We start from the raw sequence: 18085 nt of genomic DNA, 5'->3' as shown, positions 1-18085 counted from the left end.
GCACACTCAATGCACGCTCTACAGACAGGAACAGTCCACTGCTGGACTATGGGGAAGTGCAGTTTTCCATAGGATCGGCAGGTCAGGTGAGTATGAGCTTAGTTTGAGCTTAGTCCTCGCCCCTAGAATAAACAAGCAGTTGATCCATGTAGTGGCGGCACAGCCCCACTGCATGGTAAAACCAAAAAAAATTCCAACTGGAGTTCTTCTTAAAAAATGAAAAAGATATCCTTAAAATGTAACTAGAGCCCTAACTTTTTTGGTTTTTAAGTTTGGATACCATGTTCAGGTTCCTACTGCTGTCTGCGTCCCAGCTGAGTAAATGCACTCTAATTATCCTGGTTGACCGGACATAAAAGTGAAGGAGGATTCAACATTTTTATTTGTCAATAACAGGAACAGAGCTGAAATGTTCCCATGGGGACACTAGTTTTGGAGCCAACTTTAGGGCACCTAATTTATTTCATAAATGTTTTTTGTCACCAAAAAGATCTTGGATTTGTTTACTGGTGCAACTTGATGGGAGCGTAGGTAACTCTCTCCTCTGAGCGTTTACCCTTCGCTGTCTTTGGTCGGTTTGACTGACAGATCTCAGCATAATGAAGTTTTGCTTCACTCTCCGGCTCCTCTTCAAAGACCTGAAATTTCAGGTAGCCACAATAAGAGATTATTAACTATCAAATCTGAGTTTTAGAAGCATAAATCTAATCTTATAAAATACATGTACTGGCTCACAATATATCCAGCTCCTTGCTGCATGGTAAAGACAGTATTTAAAAAATGGCATGCTGATCATCAGCTGATTAAAACTATTTTTTTTCTTTCAATCCAAAGAAAATTTATTAGTAAATAGGCATAAATTAACAACATCAACGCTGACAAAGACATGCACCTACAGTATGTTGTACATACTCAGTCAAAGGAATAGATAAAAGAAGGTCCCTACAAAATATCATATAGAGGTAGAATGTATTCTGTAGACAATTGGCAAGTTATCCAACTGCTGAAGACAACTGCTGAAATGACACCTAATCACAGACAAAGTATAAGTGCTAAATAATGAAGCAAAGCCCATATAAATAGGTAAAATCGTCTGCCATCTCAAATATAGGGATATATTGGATATGGGGATGGTGAGTGTTCTTGTACTATTGCACTGAATAACACTTATGTAATGATATATAGGCGCCATTCAGTGCAGTGACACTCTGAGCTCAGGCTACGTGATGATGCCACCCCAGAGGTGAGTCAATTTTAGTCTGAGCTGAGTGATGTTGGCTGTCATTCAACCCTGAAGGCTATTGACAGTGGTGGAAAGGAATGTCTGTGAGAGACAGCTCTGGATTGAAGGTGACCTAACTAGTGAGTTGCTGTTCCTTCACTATCCAACCACAGACTAAAGAGGAGTTGTCTCTCACCAAGCTGCATTGCTGTTTCTGCAGTAGAAAAGTGAGATTGAAACCTCAGGTGTTGTATCTGGTTTTGGCTGGAGCTGGGTTTAACAGATGTTTTGGCTCACCATCCTGAGTAAAACAATTCCCAATGTATCAAGATTAATATATAAAACTGAATTTGGACAATTAAATAATCCAATGTGCTTGAAGTAAATAAGTTCATTTTATTTGGTTAACTTTATCTTCATTAGCAACCAGTGCTGTATTCTACCGTTGGAGATCAACTAAATGTAAAAAAAAGAGTTCACTTGATGGTAATAATTAGATCATTATTCCTATTGGCTAGCTGTATTTTGCTCATAAACTTTACACTTTGTATGTAAATGTAATGATTATACAAAAAAAAAAAATTCAGAAGAACCCTACCTGGTTCCCAACCTGAGATGAACCTGTAAAGTAAACAAGTTAAATATAAGCTACACGTTTTCAATTCTAAAATATTACATAAACACATACTGTACATGTATTGGTCATTAGAGGGAAACTATAATGGTTTTAAGTCAAGTTTATTTTAATGGGTTTACTCTACTTTTTCCCCTGGTGAAGCCACGTGACCGGTGGTATAACGTGTTGGGGAGGGGCTTTGACATCACGATGCTCGATAGTTCCATACTGACACCAGCTGGCAATTTTAGGCTTTTTCCCATAAGAAAAGATCTGGAGGACACATTTTGTGAATAAAGCGGTTTTATATACAGAATACTGTATATGTGAGTGCATTACTTTTATTAAGAAAATGGTTTTTAAAGAATAATACACTAAGATTTGACTTATCCCTCTATATTAACCACCGTGGAAGGAAAGATTATTATTTGACTGGAGAAGGACCCCAAACAGCAAGATACCATCTCATCCATACTCTGGCCCATTTAAAGGGACACAAGTGTTATATGTCCTCACTTAACGGTTTGGTTATATACCTGAGGTGAGAGCACAACCGATGGGGGAGCACGTCCATGCAAGTTTTCCGCACAAAATATTTTATTTTAGAAGCATGGGTTACTATATTTTAAAGTGAACAATGCAAGTTCGAAGAAATTTCATATATGGACTTTTTTGATAATTATATGGACACTGTTACTGGAAATTGACACTGGTTTATTATTTTTTATTCATTTTTATTCATCTTTTCATGTTTCATATAATTGTTTTATTTATTGTGGTATGCAACACAAGTAATAGCAATTGGATGCATAATTTTAAGCAAAGCTTGGCACATTGTGTTATATATTATTTAAATAATCCCCCCACACCCATCATCATCATCACCTATGTGCACAATACTGGCAGCTGAAAGCTGTGTTGCCAATGAAAAGCCTCACAGCCACCTCTTGAAATTCTACTCAAGACTTTTGTGCAAGTGTACAAAGTCCTATTTATTCCTATAGAGAACCCATCTACTACAGTATTTAATCCAAGGATAGATGTGAATAGGAATGAAATGATAGGAATGAATAGGGTTTGGGTGTCCATGCACAGAAGACTTCAGGTCTGTACAGGAAAGTTTCCAGAGGGGACTGTGTGGCTTTTCATGGACAGTAGTGAATGGATCTGTCAGGAGCATGGGCGGATACTGTAAGTATAATACCTGGGGGGAAGGGGAGATAATTTAACGGAAGGCTCTACAAAAGTACATTTTGTTTGTTTGTATGTCAAGACAAAATGTTTTTCCAAAGCTTTGGATAGAGTGGGGAAGGACACCCGTTAGGTTTTTATTGCTATCCCGGATTTAGTTAGAGAGATTTACATTCATGTTCTGACAATGTTTTCCCAGTAAGGGGAACACTTACACAACAACAACACAGACATAAAAAAATGTTTAAGAGTAGGGAAAGGCTAGAACCCTGTCAGCTTTTATTTCTCTCTGTTTCCCTGTTGTTAATGTTCACTCACTTCCTGTCTACTAAAACTGTGATGAAAAATAACAGCCCTGGATTCCAGTATAAAACTAATCAGAGGGTCAAATCCTTCACCACTATATCCAAAACGTAAAAAAACTTTTTGTTGATATACACTTTTTCAGTAAAGACAATGTGGGCTTCAAGCATGTGGCCTCCATACACGAGCTTTGATAAAATTCAGTATTCATCTAGATTCAGTCTAGATGGAGGATGTATATAAATGCAAAGAATGTTGGGAGAGTAAAAAGGCAGTGAGTTGATATTTCTGCTTTATAAATATTCTGGCAAAAGATTGATGCTAAGGGGTTGACTTACTAATACTGGAGAGTGCAAAATCTGGTGCAGCTCTGTATGGTAGCCAATCAGCTTCTAACTTCAGCTTGTTCAATTGAGCGTTGACAAAAAACCCTGGAAGCTGATTGGTTTCTATGCAGGGCTGCACCAGATTTTGCACTCTCCAGTTTTAGTAAACCAACCCCTAAATGTCAGGCAAATGTGATCAATTGCTCTTGAAACCAACTATATACTTCATAAAAATGCATATACAATAAACATAACTATCTAAATCTGTCCTGTTAATAGCTTCACAAAATCCCCAGGGGCATTTGCCCTGCCAATGGAAGGAGTCAGGGAGTGGCACTATTAGCCCATTAGGGCTTCATTGCTTTGTACAGTACAGGGCATGCTGTTGCTCCTTCAATGTCCATTAATTGGTTGGGGGTGGGTCCTTGACCAAGCTGCATTGCTTAACTGCAGATAGTCTGCAGAATGGTCCACGATCTCTGATGACCTCCAGTTCAGCTTTAAAGGATATGTACTCAACATGCAACCAGGGGCGGACTGACAACTCATGGGACCCCCAGGCAATAGGGGATCATGGGGCTCCTGTGTCCTTGCACAAACTCAAAAAGGCCTATGAAAAAGGTACCAGGGGCATCTCATGGGGCCCCCAACTGACCCCGGGCCCTCGGGCAGTGCCCGAGTTTCCAAATGGTCAGTCCGCCCCTGCGTGCATCTACACCATATGGGGAATCGGCCTGTCACTAAGCAGTTAGACAATGATGTACAGTGGGGATCGAAAGTTTGGGCACCCCAGCTAAAAATTTGTATTAATGTGCATAAAGAAGCCAAGGAAAGATGGAAAAATCTCCAAAAAGCATCAAATTACAGATTAGACATTCTTATAATATGTCAACAAAAGTTAGATTTTATTTCAATCATTTACACTTTCAAAATAACAGAAAACAAAAAAATGGCATCTGCAAAAGTTTGGGCACCCTGCAGAATTTATAGCATGCACTGCCCCCTTTGCAAAGCTGAGACCTGCCAGTGTCATGGATTGTTCTCAATCATCGTCTGGGAAGACCAGGTGATGTCAATCTCAAAGGTTTTAAATGCCCAGACTCATCTGACCTTGCCCCAACAATCAGCACCATGGGTTCTTCTAAGCAGTTGTCTAGAAAACTGAAACTGAAAATAGTTGACGCTCACAAAGCTGGAGAAGGCTATAAGAAGATAGCAAAGCGTTTTCAGATGTCAATATCCTGTTCGGAATGTAATTAAGAAATGGCAGTCATCAGGAACAGTGGAAGTTAAAGCAAGATCTGGAAGACCAAGAAAAATATCAGACAGAACAGCTCGCAGGATTGTGAGAAAAACAATTCAAAATCCACGTTTGACTGCACGATCCCTCCAGAAAGATCTGGCAGACACTGGAGTTGTGGTTCACTATTCCACTATAAAGAGATACATGTACAAATATGGTCTTCATGGAAGAGTCATCAGAAGAAAACCTCTTCTACGTCCTCACCACAAAAATCATCGTTTGAACTTTGCAAATGAACATATAGACAAGCCTGATGCATTTTGGAAACAAGTTCTGTGGACCGATGAGGTTAAAATTGAACTTTTTGGCCGGAATGAGCAAAGGTACGTTTGGAGAAGAAGGGGCACAGAATTTAATGAAAAGAACCTCTGTCCAACTGTTAAGCATGGGGTTGGATCAATCATGTTTTGGGGTTGTGTTGCAGCCAGTGGCACAGGGAACATCTCACTAGTAGAAGGAAAAATGGATTCAATAAAATTTCAGCACATTTTGGATGGTAACTTGATGCCATCTGTGAAAAAGCTGAAGTTAAAGAGAGGATGGCTTCTACAAATGGATAATGATCCTAAACACACCTCGAAATCCACGGGGGATTACATCAAGAGGCGTAAACTGAAGGTTTTGCCATGGCCTTCACAATCTCCTGACCTCAACATAATTGAAAATCTATGGATAGACCTTAAAAGAGCAGTGCGTGACAGACAACCCAGAAATCTCAAAGAACTGGAAGACTTTTGTAAGGAAGAATGGGCAAAGATACCTCAAACAAGAATTGAAAGACTCTTGGCTGGCTACAAAAAGCATTTACAAGCTGTGATACTTGCCAAAGGGGGCAGTACAAGATATTAACTCTGCAGGGTGCCCAAACTTTTGCAGACGCCATTTTTTTGTTTTCTGTTATTTTGAAAGTGTAAATGATGGAAATAAAATCTAACTTTTGTTGACATATTATAAGAATGTCTAATCTGTAATTTGATGCCTTTTGGAGATTTTTCCATCTTTCCTGGGCTTCTTTATGCACATTAATACAAATTTTTAGCTGGGGTGCCCAAACTTTCGATCCCCACTGTAGGTATGATCTGACTGCCCACAGAATGATTTCTGTTCAGAATACTGCTGAACTATCTATGGATGGAGGAGGAAAGGGAATGGGCAGCATGGAGGCTGGCACTGGCTTATCAGAGGGTAAAGAATGGAGATCAAGGCGGGGTTTTTTTTTGTTTGCCTATCCAACAAATTATCCTCATCAACAGTGACCATTCAGAAGGTTTGGGGGCCAAAGACAAGTGACTGTTGTGGGAAAACAGATGATGTTCTATTCACATCTTGTGCCTATCCATTGACAAATCTTGTAGTGCTGTATTTGCAAAATAAACCATCTGGAGTCTTTTCTATAGATATGCCAATTTGAATGCAATATAGTTACTCCGTAACCCCCTCCCCACATAGGTCTACAGAAAACCCCTCACAATGTCCTAAATAAAAGCAGTATATGAAGTAAATGCAACTCAATTTCTACAGTAGCCTCCAGGTCAGATTGTGAGCTCAGAAAATGTCTCTCTCTCTGTCACTCCAATACAGCACATGTTCAGTCCTGGTTCATTATTTCAATATGAGTAGTTGGCCTTAAACTATAGTTATAGCTGGAAGCTCACAGCAATATACATGGTAAACAGAGCCCTGTTATTTGAGGTCTTAGTTGGTGAATGGCCTGGAGGTAGGTGTATGTTAGTGTGTTACACTTTCCTCCTGCAGTGCATTTGGTTAACATTTTACTAAGTTTGCATATATCACAAAGAGTTACAGCATAGCATACCTTTGACACAAACTTTTACAACTACAATGAGCAGTACCAGTATAATAAAGGCTTCAGCTCCTACCACGGCATGCAGGATGTATGACTTCTCTGTAGCTTGGCCTATACCTAAGAAGGAGAAAATATTAAAAAATAACATTTGCACAAGGGTGGTAAGTAAACGCTTTGGGTTGTAATATACTGTTCTGCCCTTTCTTTTTGAAAAAACAAAAACAAAAGGAAACTGGGGGAAAGACGCTGGTTCAACATCAGTGAATAGTATAGCATCTCATTTTCAGGTACCTTAAAGAGTAATGCAAGAGTGGTAATAAGTCACTAAACAGAAGGAACAAATGGCTCCAAATTGTGTAAACCATAAAGCTAGCATGCCCCATGCCTTGAAACTGGCCACAGTGGATAATGTGACTTGGAATGCATACTGGGAAAATCATTATAGGCTACTATCACCCAAAGGACTATTGTTCCCTGGAGGGCTTAGGGCAGGGAGAAGAAAGAAACGACTTCTTCATGGGCTATTTGAATTGCATGATCTTTTGCTGAATTGACGTGGGAGTGAACACATCTTGGAAGTCATACCTGGTTGCAATGGAGCTGGGGCCACAACTGTGTCATTGTAAGATTCCAGAGAGACAGTAGGAGAGAGCATGAGACTGAGCTATCACTACCAAGAGTTCCGCACTGCTCACACATTAGGTGGTACCACCAGTAGAGCCCAGTGACACAGTAAACCAGAAAAGAGGATCCTTTTTCAAGCAGTGGGTGTTTCGGATCTGGGCTGCTAGTCTAGTGAGAGGTCCAGATCTAGTGGCCCTAGATAGAGAATGAGTCTTTGGTAACTAACTACATAGCTGTCCCATAGCTTATTACTGCCTGTAAGCATTGGTGTGACTGTTCTCATGCGCACCATTGGTATGACTGGGCCCCAACAATAGCCAGCAAAAGATTTGTGATTAAAGACAGACTATTTACAGTTGCCTCATAGAGAATGTTGCTATTTACTTAGTTCAGAGGTACTACACAAGGGTATTACTTAGGACATACCTTTGGGTGCACCCTAAACAACTGCAATATTACTATTTTCAACATAGTTAAAGTGATTGTAAAGGTTCAGAATTTTTTTTTTTAATAACAAACATATCATACTTACCTGCTCTGTGCAATGTTTTTGCACAGAGCAGCCCTGATATTCCTCTTCTCGGGTTCCTGACTGGCGCCCCTGGCCTCTCCCCCCCACTGAGTGCCCAAAAAGCAAGTTGCTTGCTCTGAGGGCACCCATGCATGCTCACTTCCAAGCCTCCTCTATGTGTCTATGAGATGGCTCAAGCCCCATCCCCTCCTCACTGGCTGTGCTTGACAACAGCAGGAACCAAAGGCTCCTGCTGCTGTCTCAGCCAATGAGGAGAGAAAATTCCGGGAAAGCTGCTGCTCTCATGCACATTGCTGGATCAGGATCGGTCTCAGGTGAGTATAAGGAGGAGCTAAGGGGGGAACTACACACTGAAGGTTTTTTACCTTCATGAATAAAATGCATGAAGGTAAAAAAAAAACTTTCCACCTGTAGTGCCACTTTTCACTAGTTCAAGTGTTAACAACAGTGTAATGGTAGAGAACTCCATTCTAAGTAGTTCTGTCATAGTGACTTTATGGTGTAGCAGATTATATTTAAAACCTACATCCTGTATGTGCATTAATGCTCAGACCTCTATAATTCATTAATACATTGAGTTCCTTTACCATTAAATGGTCTTTTGTTAATTTCCCAGTATTAGCTTGTTTACCAAGCCAAAGATATCTTGTGACTCTATGTGTTTGCAGTCATTTCCATTTACCTAGGTGTGTCAGAGTGGCTGAGAGAGTTATCCAAGTCGATGAGCAGAACAGAGAACCCAGGTTACCAAGCTGCTCCTTCAGGAGCAGTGCTACATATATACATGGGGACAGCCATATTTGTTCATTACATATGCAAACTCTGCTTTGTGATTAGAAGAGTTGCACAATATTGCTTACAGGTAACACAGTATTAATAGATGTTAATAATTTTAATTTTGGTTGTAATGGAATTAATTGGATTATTGGAAAGTAACAGTGTATCACTGTATACAGTATATGTACACACACAGACACCCACACAGTACCAGCTGTGCCATTGAAACAAGTTGGGTGCTAAATACCTCTTATATTTCAAAAATTTGAGCATTTCATTGTATTAGTGGTCTAAGAAAAGGTACTCTTGTGTCGATTTGGATATGCTTTTCCCTGCCCCTTAGGCTTTTTTTTACACAGGCGTTCCGTATCTTCATCTGTCCGCTTACGGTTGAAAAAACGGACACCCACGTATTTCTATGGACTAGCGGATGTAAACGGATGATGTGTTTGCATCTGTTAATGTCCACATTCGTTGACATCCGGTTTTTGGAATGGAAAAAAACCCTATTTTTCTTCCGTAAAAAAAAGAAGAAGAACAAGAAAACGTTTGTAAACAGACCAAAAATGGATGTAAACAGATGAAAATGGATGTATACAGATGAAATTGGATGTAAATAGATGTAAATGGACATATGGTCCATTTTTGCATTGGTAAAGGATGTAAAAAAAAACATGTAAACAGATGAAAAAAGGGTGTAAACTGATGAAAAGGATGTAAACTGATGTAAATTGATGAAAAACTGATGTGAACTGATCCATTTTTTCTTGGAAAAAACATGGCTGAACTGATGAAAAAAACAGAACGCCCGTGTGAAAGGACCCTTATGGTGTGAAATGCATGTAATATCTCAATAACGCAAATGATGTAAACAAGTTTGAACATTTTCACACATACTGTATGCATAAATATGGTACATTAATATGTTGCATCTGTATCTGATTCTGAAGAAGCTAATTGTGAAATGCGTAAAAAGAGAATATTAATGTATCTATATGGGGAAAATGATTTAGGGTTTACACCCTGATAGCAATTACTGTAAGTAAATATGTGAGATATTAAATGTGTGGCAGGACAAGGAAAGCATTTTTCCCCCTAACTCATAAATCATTAGCACTCGGTAAATCCCTTCCACCAGAATATATAAGATGTAGTTAGTCCTCATTGACTGAGAACAAGTATATGCAGGGATGGACTGACCATTCGGAAACTCGGGCACTGCCCGAGGGCCCGGGGTCAGTAAGGGGGCCCCATAAGATGTCCCTGGTACCTTTCATAGGCTTTTTTGGGTGTGGTTTGAGTGTGGGTGAGGACAGAGGGGCCCCATGATCCTCTATTGCCCGGGGGCCCTATGAGTTGTCAGTCTGCCCCTGAGTATATGAATGAAAAAAGGTTTGGATTTGGTACAGTGACACTGAGGAATTGCTCACATAGTTCACGTGTCAGACACATACAGTGCAGTACAGGCAGAAAGCCAGAGGGTGACTCAAAGTGTATGTCTATGGATGTGTGCATGAATCAGGGAGATGACAGCATTGGCTTCTCCTCCTCCACCACATCCTCATTCTCAGGACACAGCTCTGACAATCTCCTCCATTATTGCCCTATGCCTGATCATTGTTGTCTGTGCAGAGACAGTCCATTTACCATGTCCAAGCCATTGCCTGATCCAGTGAAGCCTCTCAAGAGAAAGTGAGAAGGCTTTCATCATATTCCCCCCCCCCCCGCCCACCTCCACCCTTTGGAATGGAAGTTCTGACGATGCGGCCCACTGCTATAATGTCATCACCGCAAGGCTGCTGCTTAAACACTGGCTGCACCAGGAGAAGCCCTCTGATAACTTTATGCCCACAGCAACTGCCCCTGTGGCCTTTCCCACGCTTTGCCACTTGAGGCACCATTTTTGTGGAAATCCTTCTTATTCCTCCATTTTAATCTGCTGCACTGTTTCCCTGTTCATGTTCAATCCTTCTGCCATCATTCGCACTCTCAATCATTGGTCTGAACATTTTTGACTGTCCATTGTGGACATTTTCCTGGCCCTCCTTAAACCACCAATACCATTTAAAAACACCTAATTTCTTCATGGAATGTTCATCATAAGCCTGATGTAACAGAGATAAAATTTCACTCGTACTTTTGACAATCTTCACACAAAATTTGATGTTAATCCGCTGCTCCAGATTCCTGTCACTCATTTGCCACCAACAGCACAACGGACACACGTGTTATTTTTACTCCTACTCCGTAAAGACTGAGTCAACTGGTCTCTGACAGAGGCAAGTACAAGTTAGAACATGTCAGAACATGCTCAAGTGTGAATGGCTGTGTGGCTCCACCATAGTGCTACTCCATGGCCATTCCAGGAATTAAATTGTCACACCTCCAATATTATATGGGAAAATATGTCATTAATTCTTGGCACCAGAAAAGTCCCAATGAAATAAATATTATATATCTTTGGTGTCATGAAACATCTACAATACTCCTGGTGGTCAAGAGACCATGTGATTTATGTGCGTAGGTCACACAGATAGAGAGCTTGTAGTCTGTCAGGATAAGAAGACTATGAACTCTCAATAGTAATAAGAGGAGATTGCGGTGGACAGGCGCAGAAGAAAGAAGACCCAATAGTGAAAAATTTGAAGAAGAAGATGGGCAGCACAAAGCACACAGAACAAAATCTTGGTGGAATGAGAACATGTAACTATAAAACTTGGAGGGGGTTGTGGATGGGCCTAAAAGCCAAATTAGTATAGCCACACTGTCAGGACTGACTCAAGGTGAGTGAATTGCAGGAAACATAAAGGTGGCTAAAATTGCAGGTAACATTAATGGTTTGGTACACAAGAAGGACATGAAAGTTTTCATAGTAAAAGGATAGGAACACAGCTATGTTACTAGACACAAAATACCTGCTATGTTTGTTCTTGGTGTGACCTTCAACATGGTTCCAGGTCCTTTTCCCTCTTGCCCACGAACAGTCTGTATATAACAGCAGTAGGTTCCTGAGTCATTCTCTGTCACATTGACAATGGTCAGTGTGGGACATCTCTTATAGTGCGAGTTATTTGTTTTACAGGTATCAGAGGTAATAATTCTATCATTGTAACATGTTTGATCAGTAAGAAACACGCTGTGATTGCAGCCTCGAGTCCATTTTGCAGTAAAAGAGGGTGAATCATAGAAAAAGGTGCAAGTGATGTTCACTGACTGTCCAGCTTCAGCTGTAATGAGCTCCTGTTGTGTGACGTTGATAATTGTCTTGCTATCTACTGAAAGGAAAAGTGAAAAATAAATGATGGGTTAATGCAGTTCATACAAATTCATTGCACATTCTACTACCAAATTGAACTAAGCTGTCTTTGTCCTAAACATGCATCTAACAATCGCAATCTTTTACCTCTGAAACTGGACACTCAGCATAATACAAATACTGTATATGTGATCTTAGTATGCCAAAAAAAGAATATTGTATTATTCATCATATGTGATTCTTTTACAGGATGTTTTTATATGATGTGTTAAATCTGGAAAGATTTTTTTATATTCACTTGTTGACTTTGTTATTTTGGCTGCCAGAAAGTCCCTAGTTCTTTTTCTGTTGTAATTATTTATAAAGCAGTTATTCTGACAGTCTCGGGACACTCACTGCAGTTACTTCTACCTGGTGCATGTGCTTTAAATGACAATAATTCATTCACGCCCAGTGATAGCTTCTCGAAAGGCACATTGAAGTGTTACTATAACCCATGATCCTGCATTCACTATATCTCCCACAGTACACAGAACATGGAAGTGCAATTATTTTAGTAAACATAAACTGCTAAATACCTTTTCTCATCAGCAGTCTATAGCATTCTTGTGACTTTTATCAGTGTCCAGCAGAGCACTGGCTACAGCATGTAGGAGGAGTTTTCATTCTCCCCTGATTGTCCTATGAGGCTGCAGGACCCTTGACCACCTGTCTGGGCAGTACTGATTGGCCCTGTGCTGATCACATGCACTATCCCAAGAAAAAAAAAACTCTCTACCAATACAAACCAAACTGAGCATGTGCAGCTTGCGCCCAAGGTTCTGTGCTATCAGCAGATGGATTGGGGACATTAGAAGAAGGGGAGGATCAGAGAAGACAGGATCACACATTCTTTAACACCTTAGGTTCCACAGTGAGTAAGTAACAAGCATGCTTTACTGCAAATACAGACTGATTTTACTGCGGTGGTTTTAGTAGCACTTTAACATCTCTATAAATAGGGCCCATGTGTCTTTTAAGACTTTTTTTTTTTTCTCAATTTGCACACTCCAGTCAAAAATAAAAATGAAGCCTTAAGCTACAGTACAGAGTGTAAATGTATCCTTCCTGCTCATTATTTCATTCTATTTTCCTTCAGACATTGCTGTGGTGTTCCAGGACACCCTACAGCTTTTTATATTCTAGTAATCACTTGACCTTGGAAAGTGGCAGCTCGTGATACTAGAAAGCTGGTAAGCTGCAATATAATATATGTTTGCTTTTGGGTTTAATACTGCTTTAAAGCCCAGACCACCAGGAATTCTTTAAATGAAAGCTGTATTGCAGGCAAACTGCTTAGTACATATATGAAATACATACTGTATGTGCTGTCTATTTTACCTGCCAAATGATTTGTATTTCTTTTAATCTATTTCTATAATTCATACAGCCCTGTCACAAAGCAAGGGCAGAAGACCTGGTGAAGTTAAGTAATATTAACTGGTCTTGTCCCTCCCCCAGACTGTGATTGGACAGTGACTGATGACCTCATCTCTCTCTATCACTCTGCTCCCTCCTATTAGTATGTTCTTGTTAGCATATGACCTCTGTAGCACAACTGACTGGCACTTTGTTCTGCTCCTCCCTCTCCCAGTCTCAGATCTGCCATGCAGGGAATTGCAAGGGGAGGATACCAAGTCAAATTCAGATACACTGTTTACATAAAAAGAAAATACATTTATTGATGTAATAATAAATATAGATTTGCATTAATTTGTGACTTGTATCTCTGCCTAGAGTTCAAATTTAATTGCTAAATAGAAACAATCAAGTAAAATCAATGTAATTTCAACATCAATACAATGAAATAAGGAATAAAATGTGTGTCAACCATGCCCTAATCTGAAAAAGGCCTTGTTATATCACTTTATACTGTATTACCGCCTCAGTTTGACAGATGTTTTTAAATTCTTTATTTATAATCACACAAGAGCATGTACATACAAGTGGAGAAGACCACCTCTATAAAGATAAGGCACAGTATGGGGTTTGAAGAAAAAAAAAAAGCAAGACTCAATTTCAGAAGTGATGTAAGGGTCACCACGCACTGTAGGTGAGAGGAGAAACCTCCTTATTCCTTGGTGAGATATGCAAGAGCCATAACAGATCCAAAACTTTACAAGCATTCAGTGTTTGTTTTAAATTGCGAGGAGAAGGTTACGATATTGGTAGTGGACAATAAAGGAAGGAGACAGGAAAAGGGAGGGGGGAAAAGCATAAAAAAAAAAAGAATTGGTGGGGGGAGAGGCAGGAAGTGGTACAGGAAACATCGATACCTGTTATTTGTAGAATTTATTATAATCTAAAGGCTTCAGGATACCATTCTTGCTAACATGCAGGACCAGATGTCCATCACTGGAGTCTCTAAACCAGCCTTTCTCAAAGTTTTTATCACGAGAGAACCCTTGAAATAACTTTCTGGGCTCAGGGAACCCCTGTTAACACTTACTATACAGTATCCGAAGTACATTAGTGTAATGGTTACTAGGAACAATTATCCTTACATTTGTAGTAACTGGGAACAATTTCCTCTTACAGATAGCTAAAAAGATCAGTGTTGTTAGTGGTTACTCATCTATAAGGCGCAGATGTTGCTTATTGCTCACGGAGCCCCTAGAATCTTTTGGAGGAATCCTGGTTGAGAAAGGCTGCTCTAGGCACACAATCTTGGGTGGCAAAACCAAAACCCCTATGCTAAGGTCATAGACCCAGAAAGTATGAAACCTATGAGTGACCTGTAGATCTACAGGGAAAAGCCACCCTTTTTCCTCTGGTGCCTATTGGCACAGTTCTACCTTGTCTAATGATATATTCAGCCCTGCTTAACGGTTTATAGTTCCATAGCTCAGAAGCAAAATAGGCTGCTTGATGCCCAGCTGTAATTTCCCCATAAATGTTAAAAATAAAGTCAGGTTAGATTACCTTTATTATTTGTAATGCTTCCCCATTCCTAGCACAAACTTCTATGGCAGACAGGAGTGTGCAGATAAAGACCATTGAGCTCCGTGTGAGAGCATTGATCTCTGTACAGTGGCCTGATATGGCCCCATTGCCTTGCCACCAATATAAATTTCATGCTCCCTGCTGAATGCAGTGCTATAGCTGTGACTGAGCAGAGGGTGTGCCAGACCACTATAGAGAGGCTGCTGCTCTCACCAGAGTGTGACAGTCTTTAGTTGCATACTCCTGCTGGTCATAGAAGTTTCATAAAGGGCTTGGGGCAAGCATTAAAAAAACAAACAAAAAGTTGACTTTTACCTTTACCTGTATCTAACCAGACTTAATTTATATTATTATTATACAGGATTTACAGTTGTGTTCAAAATAATAGCAGTGTGTTGAAAAAAGTGAATAAAGCTCAAAATCCTTCTAAGAGCTTTTATTTCCATACACAAAAATGCATTGGGAACACTACATATTCTATTCCAAATCAAAACATATAAAATATATCAAATTTGTGTTGTTCAAAAAAATAGCAGTGTTTGTATTCTTCTTTACAAACTCAAACATTCACTATATAAACTGAAAAATGTTTGAAGATTTTGCTTTCCTTTGAATCACTTAATTAATATTTAGTTGTATAAGCACTGTTTCTGAGAACTGCTGTACATCTGTGTTGCATGGAGTCAACCAACTTCTGGCACCTGTGAACAGGTATTCCAGCAGAGGATGATTAGACTACATTCCACAGTTCTTCTCTATTTCTTGGTTTTGCCTCAGAAACTGCATTTTTGATGTCACCCCACAAGTTTTCTATTGGATTAAGATCCGGGGATTGGGCTGGCCACTCCATAACGTCAATCTTGTTGGTCTGGAACCAAGATGTTGCACATTTACTGGTGTGTTTGGTGTCGTTGTCTTGTTGGAACACCCATTTCAAGGGTATTTCCTCTTCAACATAAGGCAGCATGACCTCTGCAAGTATTCTGATGTATTCAAACTGATCCATGATCCCTGGTATGCGCTAAATAGGCCCAACACCGTAGTATGAGAAACATCCCCATATCATGATGCTTGCGCAGCCATACTTCACTGTCTTCAAAGTGTACTGTGGCTTGAATTCAGTGTTTGGGGGTCGTCTGACAAACTGTCTCCGGCCACTAGACCCAAAAAGAACAATCTTACTTTCATAAGTCCACAAAATGTTGCGCCATTTCTCTTTAGGCCAGTCAATGTGCTCTTTGGCAAATTGTAACCTCTTCAGCACATCTTTTTTTCAACAGTGGGACTTTGCGGGGGCTTCTTGCAGATAGTTTGGCTTCACATAGGCGTCTTCTAATTGTAACAGTACTCACAGGTAACTTTAGACCTTCTTTGATCTTCCTGGAGCTGATTGTTGGCTGAGTCCTTGCCATTTTGGCTATTCTTCTATCCATTCGAATGGTAGTTTTTCGCTTTCTTCCACGTCTTTCAGGTTTTGGTTGCCATTTTAAAGCATTTGCGATCATTTTAGCTGAACAGCCTATCATTTTCTGCACTTCTTTATATGTTTTCCCCTCTCCAATCAACGTTTTAATCAAGGTACACTATTCTTCTGAACAATGTCTGGAAGGACCCATTTTCCTCAGAATTTCAGACAGAAATGCACTGTAACCAGCATGTACAACATTTTCTGCCTTCCTTCCTTAAATAAGGGCAATAATTGCCACCTGTTTTTCAAAGAATGAATGACCTCACTAATAGAACTCCACACTGCTATTATTTTGAACATGCCCCTTTCAATTAGTGATTCAATTACACAGAATCAGCAGCATGCATGTCATGACTGTTGGATTTCTATTACTCTACTACACCCGCTAGGAAATTTCTACCAAAAACAGTGATTGATCAGGTTAGTGATGTCTGACTGCTATTATTTTGAACACAACTGTATATAGCGTCAACAGTTTGCGCAGCGCTTTACAAAATGAAGGTAGACATTCCAGTTACAATACATTTTGGTACAAGAGGAAACAGAGGGCCCTGTTCATTAGAGCTTACAATCTAAGAGGAATTGTTGAGTGATACAAAAGGTAATAGCTGTGGGGGATCAGCTGATGGAGGAAATAAGAAGCAGTTTACTAGTTAGAAGCAGGATATGAGTTAAAGAGTGAAGGACAGAGCCAGAGGGTGGCCATATTTGCGAGAAAACAGGGTCCAGGGGACAGGTGGTAAGGTGGGCTTTAGAAAAAAGGTTTACTAACTTCCTTTATAGTAGCCAGATTAAACAAGGGAAGTACTGATTGCGCAGGTGCACAAGGAGTGTAGGGTGAGGGAGATCCAGTATCTGTACAGTGGAGATCTCGTCACAAATTGTATCAATCTTATTTTTTAAGTGATTAGTGATCTCCTGGGCAGTGAGTGAGTTAGTGGGTGGAGGAAATAAAGGACGAAGTAGAGAGTTAAAGGTAGAAAAGAGTTGACAGGGGGTTCAGGGGAGAGGGTGTTAATGAGAGTGATAAAATACTGTAGGTCTGTTTGGCAGTGTGGAGACAGGAATTTTATTTTTGAAGGGCAGATTTATATTGGTCGAAGTCTTGCTGGGTCTTAGTCTTACACCATAAATTCTCAAGAGCACGGCTACGTTTTTTGAGGCATATGGTATTTTCTGTTTGCTAGGGCTGTAGCGGTTGGGGCCTAATTCTGTGTTTAGTGAGGGGGGCCAATTTGTCCAGGTTGGATTACAGTGAACTGTTGTAGACAGAAGTGGCCAGGTTGGGGCAGGACAGGGCTGAGATTTTGTCAGAGACAATCTGTTTGTTAGGAATGGACTCACCGCTGGTGGTGCTGGGGCTCATCTGCCGTGTGGGCTGCAGTGCCGGTGCTTGCCAGCGGGTGCTTTCAGCAGCCAGGATCTCACTCCTGCAATCAAGCCATCACCTGAAGCTGATTGCAGGAGGTGTATTTAAGCAGGACCAGGCCTGCAATCAGCGCCTTGGTGTTGTTTCCCATAAACCCCTGTACCTGGTCCTGTCGACTGCCTGCCTGTTTCCTCTGCTTGACTCTGACACTGATCGAACTCTGTCTGCACTGACCCCGGCTATTCCTGACCTTTCTCCTGCCTGTTCCGTTTGTACCTTGACTGCCCGATTGTTCCTGACCCAGCCTGC

General features: G+C 40.4%; 1 protein-coding gene across 1 annotated transcript in view; it reads right to left on the bottom strand.

Annotated features, from left to right (window-relative positions):
• Positions 1-364: 364 nt before the first annotated feature.
• LOC149434862 (uncharacterized) overlaps positions 365-18085 on the bottom strand; it is a 30835-nt gene continuing 13114 nt past the window's right edge. Inside the window, exons 2-5 of the mRNA XM_089663293.1 lie at positions 11617-11976; positions 6778-6885; positions 1821-1843; positions 365-638 (exon numbers count right to left, since the gene is read on the bottom strand). Of these exons, the coding sequence (XP_089519419.1) occupies positions 504-638; positions 1821-1843; positions 6778-6885; positions 11617-11976 (626 nt within the window). The 3' untranslated portion in view covers positions 365-503. The remainder of the gene's footprint in view (positions 639-1820; positions 1844-6777; positions 6886-11616; positions 11977-18085) is intronic.

Source organism: Staurois parvus, unplaced genomic scaffold (genome assembly GCF_062004578.1).
Source record: "Staurois parvus isolate SC_StPar_1 unplaced genomic scaffold, SC_StPar_1.0 ptg001650l, whole genome shotgun sequence".
NCBI classification, from domain to species: Eukaryota; Metazoa; Chordata; class Amphibia; order Anura; family Ranidae; genus Staurois; species Staurois parvus.
Note: the sequence above shows the minus strand (reverse complement) of the source record. Positions and strands in the feature narration are given on the sequence as shown.